Raw genomic sequence first — 21,602 nt, forward strand, 5'->3', positions numbered from 1 at the left:
CAAACGTTTAAACAATATTTCAAATCTTTATAATTCACTAAATCAGTCCAATGTGAAAATTTTTTTTTTTTTTCAACAATTATTCAGCTTTTAAAACTTATTGTAAAAATAATTTTTATTACCATTATTATTATATTTTTTTGATTTTGGTGCATTTTAACAAATTATTTACTCTTATTTTTCTGTATTCTTTATATGTAACTCCATTTTTAAATATATTTATATAGTTTACTAATTTTTTAATTCTGTAATTGTGTCACATTAGAACTTTATATTTTATACTACCAGATGCATATTGCCTTAATATTTAAATAGTATACTACTACACTTAGTGAATAATAGCTCTTAGTCCATGACAAAAGATTGTTGCATTGTTGCTAAATTTGCATATGCGTAAATCCGTTGCCAGCCGGTCTTTTAAAATGACTAGCGTGAGAATTCGAATCATTCTCAAAATTACCACCATACGATTGACTCAACCCACAGCCAATTCTATGAGGTTCATGAGACGAGCAATATTATATTAAGCTTATCATGGGGCGCAGTGTGCATTTGACGCACAAAACTGTATAAGCCTAAGCCTTTGTGAATTTACACAGTTGGTAGAGCCGTGATAAAGTGGTTTTTGTTCAGTTATAAACCGACGGAATGGGGCGAGTTACGATAGAAACTCCGACAAGGCTTGCAGCTGAACGTGGTGGAGCTCGTGTATGTTAACCTATTGTACAACATTGTATAACATTTTAATTACCCATTTTTTAAATATTTAAAATGACATCATATTTTAATATGCACATCTTTGATATATGGTGTTTGAAAAGGATCCAAGCATGGAAAGTGGCAGTATAACAGCACAATATAAAGGTGGAAATGGGGATTGTAGGTTAATAGTACTATCAATAATATACAATATATACCATGAAAAACATTGATTAGTGTATTGTATCAAATTATTTCACCCTCAGTACTGATTACAGTATTACAATAACTTACGTGCATGAACTTCGGTAGTCTTGATTAACTGAGCATACGCCATCATTTTTACAGTATCCATTATCACACAACTCTAAAATTAAAAACGGTGAGATTTATAAACCAATAATTGTTTTAAATTACTGACTTATTTTAAATTAGATTAAAATTTTTCATTTTAATATATACAGTATAGTAATTATGTGGGATATGGAAATATTAAATGATTTTCAAAGGTCATAATAATGGTATTCTATTTCTATAGCACTTTTTACTTACAGTAATAGCAAAAATGCCTATTAACAAATCGTTTGCTTTTGATGTAATTCCATTGACATATACAGTTCCATTAATCTGTTTCTACACTTATGTATTTTCAAAAAATGTCTTCCTCTACACAAAAAGTTTGTTCTTTCATTATTTATAATTTATTTACCTTTTTGTTCTACTGTTGTAACTTGTGTAGTTATTTAAAAAAATATATTTCAAAAAAATTTTAAAATATGTTCCATCTAAAAAGGCAGATTTTATGTTGTAATTTATTTGAATGTAGCAAATAGAAAAACTTAACCATTATTTCATGTTTAAATTTTAAGAGAATAGTGTTTAGATGCAAACTGTAACTCATGTAGAGAGTAAGAGAGTAGTATACAGTATATATTGAACTTATATACTTTTCAGTACTGTAAGTGATAGTATCAGTTGCAACATGATCACACCACCAATGGTGCGACTATATTCACACAATGTTCGTGGAACTGGGTGTTACCTCATGAAAAGTATTGCAGTCACAGCCTATCTCGACTGCTTTCACGACATTACAATTGGTGGTACACATCGGTCTCACTGAGACCAGTACAATGGAGTGGCTTCTTGAAATTTTGATCAAAACATTAGGCTACGGAAGTTGTACCATGGAGGAATTAGTTTTAAACTAATTCCTCCAGTACATACTGTAGTAACTAATCCATAATGTAGTAATTAAGTCAATCAATCAATCAATCAATGTGACATTTATTTCACCATGAGCAACAGAAAAAAGAAAACATACAATACTATGGCAAGGGACCAGTTTAGAAGCCTAGGCTTGTCTTCACTAACAAACTATATCTGTGTTTGATGAATTGAACATACCTTCGATCACCTGAGTTCCATTTTCACTAACAGGAAATTCACCAAGCACACCATTATTTTCTTCGATAAAACCATCAAGAGCCTGTTGGACATCTGTAGTACTTACATTTGACATTTGTTCAAAAATCACAATAAATTCTACTATAACACTGCCTGGCTGCAATCGAGTAATTTTCACGCCCAGGTATTCTTGAATGTCTATGAAAGCCTTTATGAGCTACAAACAAAATTAAAATAAGTCATAAAATAAATAATGCAACGACCCATGCGAGTATAGTATTTTAAATATTTAAGTATGTAAAGTGCTAATAATATATTAAAAATTAAAATAACTTACATCATCAATAATTGATTTGACAAAATTCTGGTATGCTGCTGATGTACTGTCAGCAAGGTCTTCTGTATAATTAGCTGCTACAACTACATCAGCTCTGATAGATGATCCATCTGAATAATTTTAATCGAGTTATGATAAAATAAGTATATGTATATCTTATCCTTACCATGTAAAACATGTATAGCTTATTCTATATATGTGTATTATATACAGTACACATATCAAAAAACCAAGCAAGATGAGTCAATGAAATACATTTTTTGTAGTAATATTGTTTTGGAATGAATGCAACAACATATTTTGAAAGTTAATTTTTGATTCATGAGGTAGTTCATTCCACATTTTTCTTGCCAGTAAAGCCAGTTTTCCTTGACTATTATTCCAAATTGGGATAACTAAACTGCTATTTCTTCGGCTACGTGTTTGTTTAGTATGGGTACTATAGTTGAAGATAAAATTTGATGTCAGATCTTGAGGAGCGTAATATGTTAAACATTTAAAAATCATGATAAGTAATTTTTTATCCCAAATATCATTGAGCTTCTCCAGCTAAGAGTATGTAATGTATAATTAACAGAAGTCTTAATATCTACTGATAGCAACATTCTACCTAATCTATTCATAAGCAATACTACAGTTAGACCAAACACAACAAAAATAATAAAAATAGTAAATACAAGAGCATGAGATAACATTTTTAGTGTATGGGATAAAAGAAAATAATTAATGCGTCGGATAACACCAATGAATGACCAGTCGACAGCCATTGAAACATTAATTATGTACAATATAAACTTTTAATTAAATTATCTTCTGAGGAATTTATTTAATAAAATACAAGAGCTAAATTTTTGTGAATTTCTTACCTACACATTCATCACCAGCATTATTTGGTGCCTTTCCTGGTGGACAGTCGCATATATAAGAACCATCAACATTTTGACATACAAATTGTTCTTCACACGGTTTATCAGCACACTCATCAATATCTGAAAAAAAAAAATTAAGTACTTGTAAACTTTTACTTCCATCAGTGGTATATAAAGATTTATTTTGAACAACCTTAAACAAAGGCAATAAAAAATTAAAATAATTTTAGAATTTGTATAATTTTAAATTAATGTATTATAATAATTTTTATATTTAATGTTATATTTTTGAGTTTCCAGAAATGAATGAGTTTGAATCTCGAATGGTTGAGGAAACTAAGAGCAGTCTGCCATGCCAGAGAGTAGTCAGATTCAGTTTTAGTTTTTATTGGCTCTCACTTTTTCAACAGTGGCACACACTATACAGTGGTGCATCCAAACTTACTTAGTTAAATAACAATAAAAGTGAACAAAAAGTAAAATAGGTAATGAAAAGGTAAACAGAAACATTAAAAAAATATTTAAGAAAAGAGTAACACCAAATAATACAAAATTCAAATCTCAATTAAGATAAAAGGGAGTACAACGTTTAAACATAGTGTATTGCACCAAAAAGCAAGTTAGAATTTAACTAAAATAAAAAAGTGATACAGTATCGAAATAAAGTTAAATTCTAAACAATGAAAATACAGTACTATTATAACAATTTTCGACCGGAATTCTCCTTATTTTTAATTTTCCTTGCTATGCATGATTGCAAAAAAAAAAAATTTCAATTTTTTTCCCATTTCTATTTCATACCCTCTTAGCAGACACTGTTTAAATTCAATACAACATTCATTTACTTCCTTTTTTAACAGAGATAAATGGTTTTTAAATAAATTGAAAATGCAGAAAATTGAGTGAAATTCAAGTGAAAGGAAGAGGGCAAGACCAAAGAGAAACCAATCTTGTTTGGTTCCTAAGACTTCTTTTTGATAACTGCGCATGCTCGACATGGTTCGACAATGTCATTTACTCAGTGCATATGCTCACTGTGTTTTTTATACATATTTCACAGACGTTCTTTGGTAACTGTGCTTGCGCATTGATCAGCTCGGAATTCCCATTCCTTTGTAGTAAAAGCTACCGCTACCTACAGTTTCTTAATGACTGTTTCCTCTTGATCGTAGCAGCCTAAATGTGCGGCGTGGAAAAATCATAATGCAGGTTGAAACATTGGTTGGTTAAATAGTCAAATTATCTATTTAAATAAGGCACTCGGGGAAGAACAAATTCATTGTAAACGTTGAAATAGGACACAAAACTTTACAAATCAAGTAGAAATATTTTTGTATTTAATTGTTTGCTGTATTTAAATTCAATTATAATTTGTCGGGCTATATTTATGTGACAATGAAGAGAAGAGCAGAGGATAGATGCCAGTAGATGAGTTGGCAGCCAAGGACCTGCCTGACGGCAGAACACTAAGGAAGGTTATATTTTTATATAAATTATATTTTTTGTATTTAAATGGGCCCCTGAACATCAGACATGCTCTGCAAGGGTCACCCACTCAAAATATGGAAAATATACACAATAAATAAATAGAAAATAATAACAGAACCTTGACACTTGTTAACTTGTAAAAACTTTAACCATATTTATTATTTATGTAAATTTCTGGTGCTGGAAAAAGAATAAAAAGTAATTTTACATTCATTTTGCTATAGTTTATTACCAGGGCTTCTTTGAAAAGCAGTGCTAGTTATTGAATGGTTATATCTAACTCATACTGACCTATTGAACAATTATTCCCAGTCCATCCTGAAGTACATGTGCAAGAATATGTGATTCCATCACTAGAACATGCAGCTCCATTTAAACATGGCATTTCTTGACATAGGTCTTCATCTGAAGTGATAAAGTTGTTTGTTATATTAAGTCATCTTTATACACATACACACTTCAATATTAATGTACGATACCTTCTCATAGCTTACCTTAGCTTTTGTTGTACGCAGCAGCTTCATGCAGCGACTGTAACTAAATCGCTTTACATCACCATGTTTCTACATTGAAGAAACCAAATTGGGTAACCTGGGACCCCGTCGGAAAAGAAACAAATCACTTTGTTGGGGATCAATCTTTTGAAAAAGCGTAGTTTCAGAGTCCCATTTCATAGCACCTAAAGCTGTATATTCTAAAAATTTACTACAACCATGGTTGGTTGAGGTGGGAGTGGATCTCTAGTTGGGAACATTTTAACTCCTGTCAGGGAATATCTTCACCTGCCAAGGTTATCCAATGGAATCTATAGACAACAGTTTCATCCTCTGGTTTGACAGGCACTCCTTGAATTCAAGATTTATATATTGGTCAAACACAAGTAATAATGTAAACATAGTTTGAAACTTTGGTTGATTATACATGCATAACATTTTTACATTGTCTAAAATCTGTTACTAAAATCTAAAACATCAAGAAACAAACTGTATGAAAACAGCCATTTATAAACTGTGAAATTCCACTAAGGCGTGCTAATCCTTCATTTGAACCGACGTGGCACTAAACGCCTGGCAATGAACTATATAAATTTTTTAAGGGAATTAAGTCTTATACAAGATCCACAAATAGAGTTTAATTTAAAATCAAAACCACATACAATTGATAAAAAGAAATGTGGTCACTGTTTTAAGAACATAAGAATCAACGAACAATATTCCACATGTGAATCCTGTACTTTAGATTTTCATAATACTTGTACTAACCATCTTAACGATCAACACACCTGGTGGTGTGATAAATGCTTCTTTAAAAATGCTTATACTAATTTACCATTTTTCAATGAATCAATTACCTTTGATTTTTTCTTAAGTAGGGGTTTAAAAATTGCGCATCTTAATATTCAAAGTTTACGCAACAAAGTAGACCAAATTACTGTTCTTTTAAATGAATTTTAATATTTTTAGGGGTTTCCTAGGCAGGCACACACAAAGCAAATTTTAAAGGCAAGTACAGTTTTTTTGGGTTTTTTTTAGGCTTCGGTCTAGAGTATTTTAATCATACTTGTTACTGTTTATAATATTCTGTGTTTTTTTTTTCTTTTAAGGAGGTGCTTATTCAGTGTCAGTATTTTGACTGAATTGAATCTTATTTTATATAAAATCAGTGCAATTAATTATTATATATTAATATAATGTCATCAGTCAACTGATTGTTTTTCACATAAATTTTTAGTATTTTTTTAATTGAAAAATAAATCAAACTATTTTCCTTATTCATGCATGTATAGTTTATCCAGTGGTAGCCTTTGTTTTTTTCTTTTTTTAAGTCAATTGAATTCTATTCAAAATTCATATTCTTAAATATTCTCATACATTCCTGGCCATAATATTAATTACAGTATTGTTTCAATACAGTTGTATTATTTTATTAACATTTACAATTTTATCTACAATATTTTAGGTTTATGCTACCACCAGAAATTTGGCCACCACAAATACCCAGGCAAGTACACATAAAGCAAATTTGTGTTATAAGGCAAGTAGTTTTTAGTAGGCTTATGCCTACAGTATTTTAATCAAATTTGTTATTGTCACAATAATCTGTATGTTTATAAGGAGGTGCCTATTCAATTACTACCTGTATATAGAAAGAAATGAGTCTTATTCAATACAAAATCAGTGCAATTAGTTATTTTATATTAATCTAATGCCATAAATCAACTTATTTTTATTTACATGAAGTTTTAGTGGGTTTTTCATTGAAAAAAAAAATCACAATTTTTCTTATTCATGCAAGTATAGTTTATTCAGGGGTAACCTTTGTTTATTTTCCATTCTATAAAAAAGATATTGCTACTCTTGAGTCCGTTCAAAGACGAGTTACGCGTATTTGCTTTCCGAGATCCACAGGCAGTATCCCGTACTCTGAACGTTTAAAGCGTCTTAATCTCAGGTAGTTAAAATTAAATCAAAATTATCAGATCCTAAAAATATCACTATTGGTGTCCCTCAAGGGTCAATTCTTGGCCCCCTTCTTTTTATTATATATATAAATTCCTTGCCTGAAATTATCACTCCCGATTCAAAATGTGCAATTTTTGCAGATGATACTAATGTTCTTTGTTCTGCTTCTGATCCAAATGAATTGCAATCTATCATTGACAAAAATGTAGCCAACATATCCAAATGGTTTAATATAAATAAATTAACCATTAATGCTAACAAAACCAAATTTATGATATTTAGTTCAAAATCTAATCTCTCAAAATTTTCAAATATTTCTTTATCAATAAATGGTAACATTATTGATAGAGTTGATAGTTTTAAATACTTAGGAATTACCTTTGATTCTCTTTTTACATGGAATAAGCATATTGAAAATTTTTGTACCAAAATTTCACAACGTATTGGTGTTATTCGTAGATTAAGATATTTTTTGCCTAATTTTTCACTTAGACTTATAGCAAATTCCGTTTTGGGAACAATGGCAATTAGTCGGTTATCCAGGTAAGTATCTCACGAAATAGACTCTTTAGTATTGCCTTATTTTAATTATTGTAGTCCAGTATGGTCAAATTGCTCAGTTGCACATCTTAATTCACTCCAGGTATTACTAAATAGACTGGCCAGAATTATTTTGTACGCTGATATAACAACGCCTGTTTATGATCTTATGGAATCACTAAATTGGAAGCTTGTGGACAAACAATGGGAATATAATATTTTTGTAATGACATTTAAATGCTTATCAGGAACTGTTCCAGCATACTTAACACATTTTTACGAATTAATCGATGAATATCATAACATAAATACAAGAAGCAAATCAAAAAACACTTTGATCTCACCAAAATGGCAGAATGATTTTGGAAAAAGAACATTTAAATACCGATCCGTTAATTTATGGAACAATATATCATCAGATATCCGCAGTAATATTCATTCTATTTCCCTACAATCCTTTAAAAATCTAATTTAATTTACCAATCTTTTTTCTGCTTCTTATATTTATGTAACTTATATATTTCTTTATCAATTCTGTTTTTAATTTAAAGTAGTTTAAGATCATACCCTGGACCTCAGGGAAGAACAGTGTACTAATACTGACTGAGTATCCAGAATAAAGAAAGATTTCTATTCTATTCTAATCCGATTGAGTTCAAATAGTTCACTATTGTTCAAGTCAATTAACTTCCTGCTGTGTTCTAGCTCTTTGATCATATTTTTTCCTACACGAGAATTACCAATGCAGAAGAATTAAGCAGCTGATTGGTTGTTGTATGTCACATGACCCCTCAAATTTAGTCAGGCATTCAACACGTTGTAGTGCGAAGTTGAGCCATTCTTAAATAAATAGAAGGCTCGAAAACCGATTCCCTGATTAGGCCTAACATACTGTAGTTTTTGATTTCATAGTACTGTATTACTATTAGGCCTAGTAAAATATACTGTGTAAGTGTAGGCATATCCTACAAATACAGTACATTAATTAGGCGTAGGCCTACGTGGTAAGCTCTGCCTGGGCCCCTAGCACCATTTTTTTTACATAACCTTACCAAGGAGACCTGTATAAAAAATTGCACCAGCTGAAATAACTACCATGTTATGTAGTAGCACTGGCTAGTTGTAAGCAGAAGCTTCTTCCAAAATCCTACTTTCAGAAAACTAAATGCTTCCAAGACCTACCATAACTCTGTTTTTCTAGTTAGTAATTTCATAATAAATATTTCATAATAATTAACAATTATTAAATAATTATAATTGGTAATTAGTAACAAATAATAGTTGATAATACTCCTTGCTTACTGTATGCAAGAAGTGCCACCCTCATTTTATTTCAAAGACAAAATATTTACTAAGATACGCCATCATAAACTCCCTAGATAAGCTATTTCCACTCACACTGTTATCAAACAAAGAAATAATTGTATGCCATCAACAAGTATAATAATAATAATAATAAACTTTATTTAAACATAGAGACACTTGAATCACCCATGGGTGTTTTTCATCAAGGCCGTTCAAGGCCATACATAATTAGAAAAGAAAAAATTATTGAAAACAAAAAGAATTAAAGAAAACAACTAAAACATAATATCCTAACTACCAGTGAAACTATCCCCCGCCAGACACCAACCCGGTATTTTTAAGTTTCTGGGATGACAATGGATAAAATCAAAAAATTTTTATGAAGACTTTGCTTCAAAATATGGAGACTGGAAGAACATTAAAGTTCATCGGAAAGGTCATTCCAAAGCATAGCACCATGATATGAGAGGCTATTTTTCTTGCACTCGGTGTTCACTTTAGGAATGTTAAAGTTGATGCCATTGGCAAGTCTGGTATTGTAACTATTTTCTCTTATGTGAAAGCGGTTAGAAAGATATGATGGAACATTGTTTTTGAAGATTTGATACATAGTTATTGCTTCAGTATTGTGCATTCTTTGTTTAAGATTAAGTAGATTAAGGTCTTGCAAGGCTTGAGTGCTGGAATCACATCGTGAAGATCTTGTAATGATCTTTGCTGCATGGTTTTGCAGGATTTGGAGTTTATCAAAATATTTTTTCATTTCATTTCATTCAGGCAATGCCCGACTTGATTCGCTCGATTAAGTCACCGGCCCATAGAGTTATAATTTATAATGAAGTTAGATTTTTCTTAATTAATGGTAAACATCTTTCACTTCGTTAAGCAAACATAAATTACATATATTACATAAAAGGCCCTTTGCATTGTGGCTGTTAACATTAAGATTGTGATCCTGTCCTGAAAATTGTAATACATCGCCTATGTTTAAAATTTGTATCTAAGTTAATATAATGCTAAGTATGATAAGTTGGCTCCTTTAAATTCAAATAAAAATGTATACTTTGTGAACAGAAATTGTCATCTTCAAATGTTTGAACATAATTATCTTTGAGTCTGTTCTCCAAGCAATCTAAAAAAGCGTTGATATCTGCTACACCCTGGTTAAGCCAAACAAATCAAAAACCATACTGAAAAAGAGTTTGTTTTACATGGGAGACCCAATTTGGTGTATCATAACGATAAAGCATATTGTAACATTTGAAGGGAAAAAATTGAACCATTTTGGTCCATAGTTATTACTCTCAGCCAATAGGCCACCACAGTTCTATACACTTTTATCCGTAACGGGTAACGCCCCAGCTCGCCCAATGTTCTAGTGTTGTTAGTGGCATAGGGGATACCAAGTGCATTTTTACAATATTTAATATGTGATGTTTCATAAGTGATGCAATCATCATAACTCAAAATATTTTCTATTCATTGAATTACTCTAAACGACACTGCAGTAGTGGAAGTGTGGAGTATGGTAGTTTTGTATATGTTACTTTGAATTTTTTGAGAGACTAATGCATTTGACTTTCTTAGGTAGTACAAGCCTGGCAAAACCTTAGCCTTTACATGATCAGCATGGTTTTCCCATGTGAGGTTTCATCAATACATACTCCAAGGTGCTTACAACTCTTTACCCTCATCAGACTTTGCTCATCAATTTTGATATCACTGTTAGAAATCTTAGAAAGCTTCTGATGTGTCCCCATGATCATATATTCTGTTTTATTAATATTTAAGCTGAGTTTGTTAATTTCAAGCCACTTCTGAACATTTTTCAGTTCCTGGTTAATTACCTCAACAATATTATTAATGTCAGGAGATGTATAATACATGCAGGTATCATCTGCCTACATACTAATATTTAAATTTGTAATACTCTTTGGAAGGTCATTTACATATAGTAGGGGTAAGGTTCCAAGAATGGAGCCCTGTGGAATTTAACAAACATTATTACAAACACTTGACATTACACCATTAATATTTGTAACATGACACCTGTCCTTAAGATAATCTTTAAACCAATTTAAAACAGCTTCACTAAAAGAAAAATACTTAAGTTTTTCAATTAAAATATCATGATTTACCGTGTCAAATGCCTTTTTTAAGGTCTAACATGACTAAACCCACATATTGTCCAGAGTCAATAGCGTCAATCCAATTTTCTGTAATGTTAAGCAGTGCATAACATGTAGAAAAATTTGGACGGAAACCTGACTGCTGATCATAAAGAAAACCATTTGAGTTAAGAAAGGGATAAATTTGGTCAAAAACAACCTTTTCAAGTATTTTAGAGAGTACTGGCAAAACAGAAATTGGCCTATAATTACTGGGCTCATTTCTTTTCCAATGTTTGAAAACCGGGCAAATTCTTGACTCTTTCCATTTAGATGGGTAGGTGTTAATAGAATTTGACATATTTGCAAGATAAGTGATTGGATAAGCAATTTCGTTGATTGCCATCTTAATAAGTTTGGCAGGAATTTCATCCGTACCAGTTGCTTTGTTAGACAACTTAGATAAAAGTTCATAAATATATTCATAATTTACGTGAGTGAAATTAAAACAAGGTATATTAGTATTTAATTTTAAATTTATCATAATATCATCTTCACATCTTTGAATTTTCTCAGCTGATTTTGGACTAACATGTGCAAAATATTCATTAGGAGTGGCTGCAATTTTATTAGGATTTGAAGTATTAAATATTTATTTTGAAGTATGGAATATTTAAGATTGGTATACAGGGTTAATTGAATGTAAGTATCAACATCATCATTTAAAGTCTGTTGTTTCCCCACACACAATGGTTATTTTTAGAGATTTCGAAGTACCTGTATTCATAATAATACACAGTAAGGCCTAAAAGGAAATCTTGGCATTTCACTATTAAAAATCCTATTTAAGTACAGTACTTTGCCAATAAGTTGTCTTTTTCATACCAATGCTGTGATCCTGCTGAAGCCACGAAAACGCGCGTAGACGCAGATTGGAGAATGACTATATAATACAACAGTCTTTATTCCTCCAAAGACAAAGCAAGCATGACAGACAGACTATAGACATACGAGCCAAGTTGTGCTCATTCGCACTCTGGAGCTTGTCTCTTTTTCGTACAATCTGAGACAACTATACGTATATACAGTAGTTGTATCAGGTACAATTACGAAGCAATGTTTAATCAAAGTCTGTTGTTTCCCCACACACAATGGTTATTTTTAGAGATTTCGAAGTACCTGTATTCATAATAATACACAGTAGGGCCTATATGGAAATCTTGGCATTTCACTATTAAAAATCCTATTTATGTACAGTATTTTGCCAATAAGTTGTCTTTTTCATACCAATGCTGTGATCCTGCTGAAGCCACGAAAACGCGCGTAGACGCAGATTGGAGAATGACTATATAATACAACAGTCTTTATTCCTCCAAAGACAAAGCAAGCATGACAGACAGACCATAGACATACGAGCCAAGTTGTGCTCGTTCGCACTCTGGAGCTTGTCTCTTTTTCGTACAATCTGAGACAACTATACGTATATACAGTAGTTGTATCAGGTACAATTACGAAGCAATGTTTAATCGCACTACTGTACTGTCCTATGCTCGACTGAATTTCAGGAGTCACGTGAAGTAGAACAGCTAATCAACTGCTTAATTTTCTTTTATTGGCAATTCTCATATGGGACAAAAATATTGCGCGCAGTACCGACAGTTCAGCAATAAGTATGAAATGTCACCGTCAGCCACTTGGCCTTAGACTTTTACCAGTCATTTTCTTTTTACAATCTTTTTTTTTAAAACAAATATACAGCAAGTTAACACATGACAACTGATTAACTTCCATTTTATATATATGTTATAAACTTGTCCCCTAACTTACATAGCAGAGTTTTAATTAAAATTTCTGGTAAGTATATGTAGTTGCAATGTGCCAAATTACTTACTTTTCCAGACTATATATTTTAAAATGCCACAAATGCTCGTAATTAAGGTTTTGATATGGTAAAAAATTGACATTTAACTTAAAAATGCCGAAGGTCTCTTGAGCAAACAATTGTGGCTACTAGAGATAATCGCCCAATACTGAACCTATATTTTTGCGTTGGATGCGAGCAAAATCCGGTATGATGTCGGTAAACCCGGAAGTAGACCTAGGCCTAGCTATCTGTCATCATACTCGTGTTTGTATTGAGCTTTCCTCCTAACTGCATGTTGAGCCTGGCGGCGTACATTTTTATTGTTAAAAAGTCAATAATTTAATTAATATTTTATTATTATTATTATTATTAAGCCTAGGCCCTTATCTTAGTTGGGCTGCCCAAGTAAGGTTGTTTCATTTGTCACCTGTATCCCTTTTTATCTTTTTTGTTGTGCTAGCAATTTAGTGATGATGCATACAGTTAGGAAATTGAGTCCAATCAACCTCAATAAGTTTTTAGATTATAAAAATTACCTACGGCTAAAACTATACTTTTTTTTTTTTTATCTATTTCTGGTCAGAAAATGAAGACCAATGAATTTTCTAAGGAAGCTGAAAATGGGCAGAGATGAAAGAGTGAGAGGTTGACTCTACAGCTCATCATTTTTACTCAATTGCACTGCTTTCTTGTCTCCTCAATCAAAATAAGATTATATGTAATTTATAATAAAGTGTAATGATTGTTCAACCTTTAAAAACTTAAAAACTCAAAACCAAGGCTTTCATATGTTTTTATCATTTCCACTGCAAAATTATGTTTTCTTGCCTGATCCAAATTAAATTAGTTCTTTTCATTCTGATTTACTTTTCTTTCATTTTTTTTGTTTATTTAATCCACTTGGGAAACAGTGCTGCATCACTGAAAGTGCTATTAATAAAAAGACAGAATTATTAATAAATAACTGGTTTAGAAAATATATTTTATTGGACTACTATTGCAATTAGATACAATGTAATGGTAATTAGATAAAATGTACAGGTAATTTTATTTTAAAAAACCAAACAGGCAACATCCAATGAATATTGTTCATTTTATATTGCTAATAAATGTATTAAATTGTAACTCTTTTCCTCGCATTTCAAGTGTATTGCAGGGATGGGCATAAAAATAGGACAAAAGGATAAATTATATTTTTGATTGCACCTAATTTTCTTTTAGAACTAGGGTATATACATGGTGTACCGCAAGCATTTTTTTTTTCCTATTAATTGTTACATCATAAATTCAACTTCAACTTAAATTTAACAATAAAATAGAATAAAGGAGAGGAGTACAAAACTACAGTAACATAAACCACCAACTCCCTGCATAAAAACACCATCCCACACATACTGTACTGTTACAAAGACTGGATACCGTACGTTTAATTGTGAACACAGGCCTAGGGCCTAATATAATTATATTTTTTAAATAATATTATGAATACATGATTAACAGTCCTAGAAGGTCCAAGCAAGGTAATTCACCAGAAGAACGCACATCTCCGCTCTTGAACATAGCGTGTGCGTACAGTCCTTTGATCTTTACTGTGGCATCAACAATCCGGTACTAGTTGCCAACAATCCGGTAACAGTTGCGAGTACAGCTGTCAATTAATAGTCTATGCGTGCCATTTGTTTTATGGTGTTAGTTTTTATTTTATTAATTTTGGATACTTCGCAATGTCGGTTACATCTGATTTTTTTGACCGCGAGCTTGTTAAATGATTCTATAAACTGCAATTTGATTTGTGAAAATTGACCAAGAAAATGAAAAGTTATAGCAATTTAGAATTTACGAATTTTATAAAATTTCATGTTCTTATGTAACATTAATCTGTCATGTTGAATTGCCTTGGTCCCAGCGAGTTATATCTGCCGACTGTATTACGATAACCACAGGGAGTTTTGCAACTCTAGTACTCTAGGTTAAACGAAAAAAGCATCTGCAACAAACGTCCATGCTAGGTCGTCTGTAAGGCCCGGAGCCTCCCAACAGTACAATACTAGGCAACATAGGGCTAGGCTATACCTGATTGTGAGTGATAGGCGTACATGTTACGTTCACCATCCTTGTATCTAGGCCCAAATCCATGTCAAACTGTTGATATTTAAAATATTGACACACTCTAGATTTACTGTTTGATTGGTAATTTAAAAAAGAATATAGACCGTTAGCCATCAAGCATATTTGCAAAATATTAAAACAACTGTCGCGATGTAGGCCTAGTCTCCATTTATTGTTTCCGTATAACATTTAGGTGGTGTAATTTAGCTTTCCCTGGTATGAACATGGTATGACGTCGATCACCATGAGAACACAATGCAGGAAGTATTAGATTGTGTAGTTTATATAAGAGCGAGCATCCGCAAAGCAATTGGGTTGTCATAATTAGTTGTAAATTGTTTATCAGTTGATTAACATTAACATTTATATAGTGCACATTTTCTACATCGTAATCACCGGCGCTTTACATGACTAGTTTAATTTGTTTTTTAATTAATTAACTAATTAATTAATTAATTAGTTTTAAATTATTAACCATAACATTATGATAAGAGCAGCAGTGATTTGGATTGGATTGGATTTATTCGGTGTAAACACCAAGGATAGCCCACGAAAGTCTAGAACAAGACTTATTTCCAGTGGGGTCCTTCTGGTGGTGATTGGACAGTACACTGGGAGACAAACCCCTACTCTTTTCCGAAGAGTGTACTGTGTTCTTTAAAATGCACATGAGCCATAAATGCACACGGGACCAACGGCTTGAACGTCTCATCCGAAAGACAGTGTGCTATGTAACTTGTATTTCAGCCCTCTAGCTGAAAAACAAGGTAAGGCAGCGATGGCAATTGAACCGGGGACCTAGAGATCTCCACGATTCAGCGCACACACAGTGGCTACCACCAGATTAGCCGACTGAGCTAAGCTGCGGTACTGCAGGTTATAACCTTTGATGTTCGGTTTGAGATGTTTCCATGTAATTTAACTGTTCCTTGGTTAAATTAAATTATAGTTGAAAATGTATATTAAAAAAAATTGGGTTTTATCATAAAAGGTTTTGCTGACTCAGCATGACTTGATATATTGTCCTTTAGTGTTTGACTGGCATCACATATGGTTAAGTATAATAACTAGAATTACTCCATGTTAATATGCTACACAATAAAAAGCACGGCCTTCCCACAATGCAATTTTTCTCCAGTATAAAATGTAAAAGTCTTTGAATTCTGATGAACATTTTAAATTTGTATTTAAGATAAGTCAGTATTTTGATGGTATTATGGCCAGGGGTCTTCCCCCACTGGCACTGTTGGGATAAAAATAATTATGTTCAAATAATTAGAAATCACCTAATCATACCACCTTATTTTTGAGCTAGCACCTCCCCCTACTTAACCTTGGCACCCCATCATCCCCTCCATTTTAAGGCTCTATAAGCCACTGCGTAGGCTAGTTTAGGCCTAGCCTAGGCCTGGCTATATATAAGGCTGGCCTACAGTACAAACTGGGCTAACTAAACTTTTAGTAGCACAGCACCAACATTAACATCATGACATGAATCTGTGACGTGAAGTAGAATAAGCCCCACTTCTTTTTCTATCATATAAAAAGTTTCTGATAATTGTAGCAAAAGTCTACTTACTTTGGACAAGAACTTTAAAACTGCATGATACAACATTAGCAAATTGGTCAGAAAATGTATATGTCACTGTTGTGGTTCCAAGTGGGAATGAAGTGTTTGGACCATTCGACATAATAGTAGTTACTGTAGTTAAATCCGTAACAGTTGGTTCATTCCATGTCACAATAGCTGAATCCTGTGGGTTTGTATTTGTGACTGTAATATCACCTGGGCATGCATCTTCAAAATCTGGAGGTTCATCATCAACTGTAACAAACATGTCACACATGAAGTTAAAACATGTGTTTGGGGGGTGGGGGCTTGCCATGCCAAAACTAGCATCGGTATCTTTTTGATATATTTGTATTCTCCACATTATCAACTTTAAAATGACAGGTCATTTACTGGAATCATCTTACTATTGCTGAAGAGCAGAAGTACTGTATTATTGCATCTCCATACAATACTGCCACATTCTTTGCTAATAAGCAATTAGTAGAGCTCCGCATAGTACACTATAGGAAAATTATTATATGAAGGTTAGATTTAATGCTTGAAAAAATTTCCTGAGGGCTTGCAAGGCCCAAAGGAAATTTTTGAATACATTAAATCTAACCTAAGTATAATAATTTTCCACTAGTGTACGATGCATGCTCTACTAATTGCTTTATAAGTCAATCGCCGTTTTTAATGTTAGTTTTTTTTTACCAACTGTGTTGTACCAGTCATCGGTTGCTATAGTGATATGATCAGTATACTGTGTGCGTGTTTCTATTTTGTGCATATGCTGATTTGTGCTCCTGCAGTAGGCCTACGTGTTAACTACACATCAGCAGGACTGTATGGATACAATGAATAACTAGGCTATTTTGTAATTTGTATTGTGTTAGAAGAACTTGTTTTATAATTTTTCACATTCGTCAAAGAAATAAACATTTTTCAAAGCATTCGAGAGAAAAAATACAATCACTGTCACTAACTTTCTGGTCGGTGTAGACAGGTAAAAATCTTGGGATGATTTCATAACTACGCTAGGCTATATAGCCTAGGCTAGTAGTAGGAGGAGGCCTCAGCAGCCTGTTGTTATTAATCTAAAAAAATATTTACCAATTACAGTGATAGTAAAGCTGCATACTGCAGAATTACTTGATGGATCAACTGCTGTATATAAAACAACTGTGTGGCCTGGTCCAAAAGCATCACCAGGTTTATACATCGCTGATATTACTTCCACATTTCCTGAGTTGTCTGTTGCAGTGGGAACATTCCATGTGACAACAGGATTTTCTGTGGTATTGCCAATTATGCGTGTTACATCATCTGGACATAAATCAAACTCAGGCACTTCTGTATCGGGTACCGCTGAAATTACAACATTTTTAGTTGTATTAATCATTTAGGAAAAGGTTTTTTCTTCACATAAATAAAATGTAGCAATTTGATAAATTTGAAAAATGGTAATAATCTAATTAAAATGTCATTTTATACATAATCATCATTGTAATAATAATTATAACAATAGAAATGTGGGATTCAAATAAACGTCTAGATATTCATCCTCCACACTACAGCTGTATAATAATTCCGGATTGGGAACAGCAGATTTGAATACGGAATCCATTGGCAATAGAACATAAGTGAAGACAGACAGTTGTGTGTGACTGAGTATTTGATGTTTGCAATGGTTTATCTGAGAAAGGTAGGTGAATATTTTGTATTATGTAATGTATTTCTTATAATCAGTATAGTACTGGTACTTAAAATACAGAAAAGATAGTGAGGTGAAACACATTATTATTTACTGACAGGAAATTGTGATAAAGTAGAATATCACATTGTTCGGACTTTCTCTTTTATTTCAAAATGTTTATTTAAAATTTATAATCTTGATAAATTTATTTTAAATTTTAATACACACTGATCAACTAATATTTACTTGTACATATGCCTGTACCGACGCTACTGAGGATTTTTTTTCATTTGAAATATTTAATTACATCCTTTGAATTAAGCAAATACCGGAACAATATAGGGAAACAATTACAAAGTTTTTTTCTTGAATATATAAAATAAGAAAACAACAAAGTGGGAAGACAACTACTGGAGAATATTTTAAATGAAATCTTGAAGAGCCACCCAAACAAAACAAGTGCAGCCAGAATACAGACGAGACAGGATGGGAAAAAAGGACAAATTATTCAAGGTTAAAGGACGTCATTTCCTGAAGATGAACTAATAAAGGTCGAAATATTTAATCAAAATGGCTTTTAATTTGTATCACGTTGTTTTTTTTCATATTATATTGCTGTATGTTACTAATTTTTACCTCTTTGGATAGAACATACACTAGGTAATGTGTGAAAATTCTGTAGCATTGTGAACTACAGTACCATACGTTTGATTATTGTAAGGATTTGTAGATTGAGTAGCACAGACACAAAAACAACTATGTGGTGTTATACAGTACCCGCATCAACTTTTTTTTAGAATAGACTTATTTATATTGTTATTGTAGTTTTGGGGGTTTTTTTTATTGGACCCCATGTCACATTAGAACTTTATATTTTATTCTACCAGATGCTTATTGCCTTAATATTTAAATAGTATGCTACTCCACTTAGTGAATAATAGCTCTTAGTCCATGACAAAAGATTGTTGCATTGTTGCTAAATTTGCATATGCGTAAATCCATTGCCAGCCGGTCATATAAAATGACTAGCGCGAGAATTCAAATCACTCAAATTTACCACCATAGATTGAGTCAATCCACAGCCAATTCTGTGAGGTTCATGAGACGCAGTGTGCATTGGACGCACGAAACTGCCTAGGCCTTTCTGAATTTACACAGTTGGTAGAACCGTGATAAAGTGGATTTTGTTCAGTTAAAAACCGACGGAATGGGGAGAGTTAGGATAGAAACTCCGACAAGGCTCGCAGCTGAACGTGGTGTAGCTCATCTATGTTAACCTACAGTACGGTAATGGACATTGTGAGTATTTGAATAATTGTTATAAGTGAAAGTAATGTAATGCCTATGGATATTTAGATATTGATTATAATGAATACCATTAAATGTTAATGTATGGATACTTGGATTATAATCTGAAAACTATTAATATATAGGTGGAACATTAACGTGTATTACTGATGTATGTATAATTATATCTATATATATGTTGCATATAACATAAATCAAGGTAGCCGTTAACACTGTTAAATCATATATAAATCATCAAAGTAGTAGTCCTTTATCCTAACACTGTATTTACCTTACTTTGATGATTTATATATGTTGCATATATATGTCTGTGCATATATATGTTGCATATATATGCATATATATGTGTATATATGTATATGTGTATATATATATGTATATATGTGTATGTATGTATATAGATTTAACATGGCTGGATGGTTTATAAGACATCATTGTTTTTATGCATAATATTTTGCTTTAATACAATGTCACCTAACTTTCCATTTGGGAGCTACTGTGTATTGTTGTATGGAACTTTTAAGCTAATGATGAAGCATATGGTAAACCAAAGCTACCTATACTCATCAAGAATGGGAAGCTGTTGTTGAAAGCGGATACTTAACAAATTGAATCAGTTGCTTTCACATGGGAACACAGCGATTGCAATAAGGACGTATAGTATCACGAGAACATTCGTCTTTGTTATAATTCAAATAATGATACTATACTATAATATTAATTATACTGGTAGTTATCAGTTATTGCTATGGAGATATAGTAGTGGACAAAATCGTGCAGATTTTGTAGCAATTTTCCAGATTAACTGAGTAATGTTATTTGAGAGATATATGTTATAGATTATAAGTATTATTATTGATCGAATGTTATATGTTATGTTTGTATTGTTTATTGTTTGTTTGAGAAGATTATTGTTTTAGAAGAAATAAATATTTATTTATTTTTGAACTTAAAAAGTTGTTTGTAATTTGTTTGTGAACTTGTGTTGGACAGACATTAGACCTTCGATCCAAATTGTTCATCTGTGACTTTCATATTGATTTGTGCATTTCATAGGTGACACCCCATTCGAAATAAGTCTTAGGACTTGATAAGCATGAATTTGTTATCTTTTTTTTATCTTGTTGAATTTTTTCTACATTTTCGGTATAAGGTGTGTTTTATATGACAGAAATGTAAACCCTGAAAAGTTGCTATTAAAAAATGGACTCCAAGACTCGATTGAATGTCTGAAAAGTGCAATGGAATGTACGAATTGGGATGATTTTAAAAATTCTGCAGGCAATTTAAATGAACTTACTACAACAATCACATAGTTGACGTGACCATTACCATCTAAAGTTGTAAAATTGTATGCAAACAATAAACCCTGGGTTACAAAGGATTTAAAACATTAATCAACAAGAAAAAGGGTGCACAAATGAAGAGGGGACACAATTGAAATAAAATCAATACAGAAACAGTAAAAATGTGCTATCCAAAGAGGTAAAAATCAGGGTAGAAAGAATGTTGAAAGTAATCTTCCAGAGAACAACATGAAACAGTCTGGAACAGAATGCGAATGATGAGTGGCTTAATTGTAATGCTAAAAAACTTGCAGGAAACTATTTAAAGCATACTCATGAATATGTAAATGAGTTGAATACTTTCAACAGATTTGATAGGCTTAACATCACTGAAGAGTAGCATGAATGCCTTAACCAGTAACCACTATTGAGATAGAAACTCAGCAGTTCCGACTTTTCCCAAAAGGTGTTCACAACAATTATCTGATTTTTTGCATCAATATTTGTGCTTTGATACTCAAACTTTTCCAGATTATGGAAAATGTCCTGTATTATCCCTGTGCCAAAGAAAC

The 21,602-nt window shown here is 32.2% G+C and overlaps 1 protein-coding gene across 1 annotated transcript in view; it reads right to left on the bottom strand.

The window, feature by feature from the left end:
- LOC117110159 (hyalin-like) overlaps positions 1-21,602 on the bottom strand; it is a 77,608-nt gene that overhangs the window by 14,694 nt on the left and 41,312 nt on the right. The window contains exons 21-27 of the mRNA XM_033252772.1: positions 17,854-18,108; positions 16,768-17,013; positions 5,092-5,205; positions 3,310-3,432; positions 2,444-2,553; positions 2,107-2,323; positions 994-1,066 (exon numbers count right to left, since the gene is read on the bottom strand). Coding sequence (XP_033108663.1) covers positions 994-1,066; positions 2,107-2,323; positions 2,444-2,553; positions 3,310-3,432; positions 5,092-5,205; positions 16,768-17,013; positions 17,854-18,108 — 1,138 coding nt within the window. The remainder of the gene's footprint in view (positions 1-993; positions 1,067-2,106; positions 2,324-2,443; positions 2,554-3,309; positions 3,433-5,091; positions 5,206-16,767; positions 17,014-17,853; positions 18,109-21,602) is intronic.

The sequence above is a fragment of the Anneissia japonica genome, unplaced genomic scaffold (assembly GCF_011630105.1).
Source record: "Anneissia japonica isolate Jap-2015-1 unplaced genomic scaffold, ASM1163010v1 scaffold5494_len192822_cov183, whole genome shotgun sequence".
Taxonomy (NCBI): Eukaryota; Metazoa; Echinodermata; class Crinoidea; order Comatulida; family Comatulidae; genus Anneissia; species Anneissia japonica.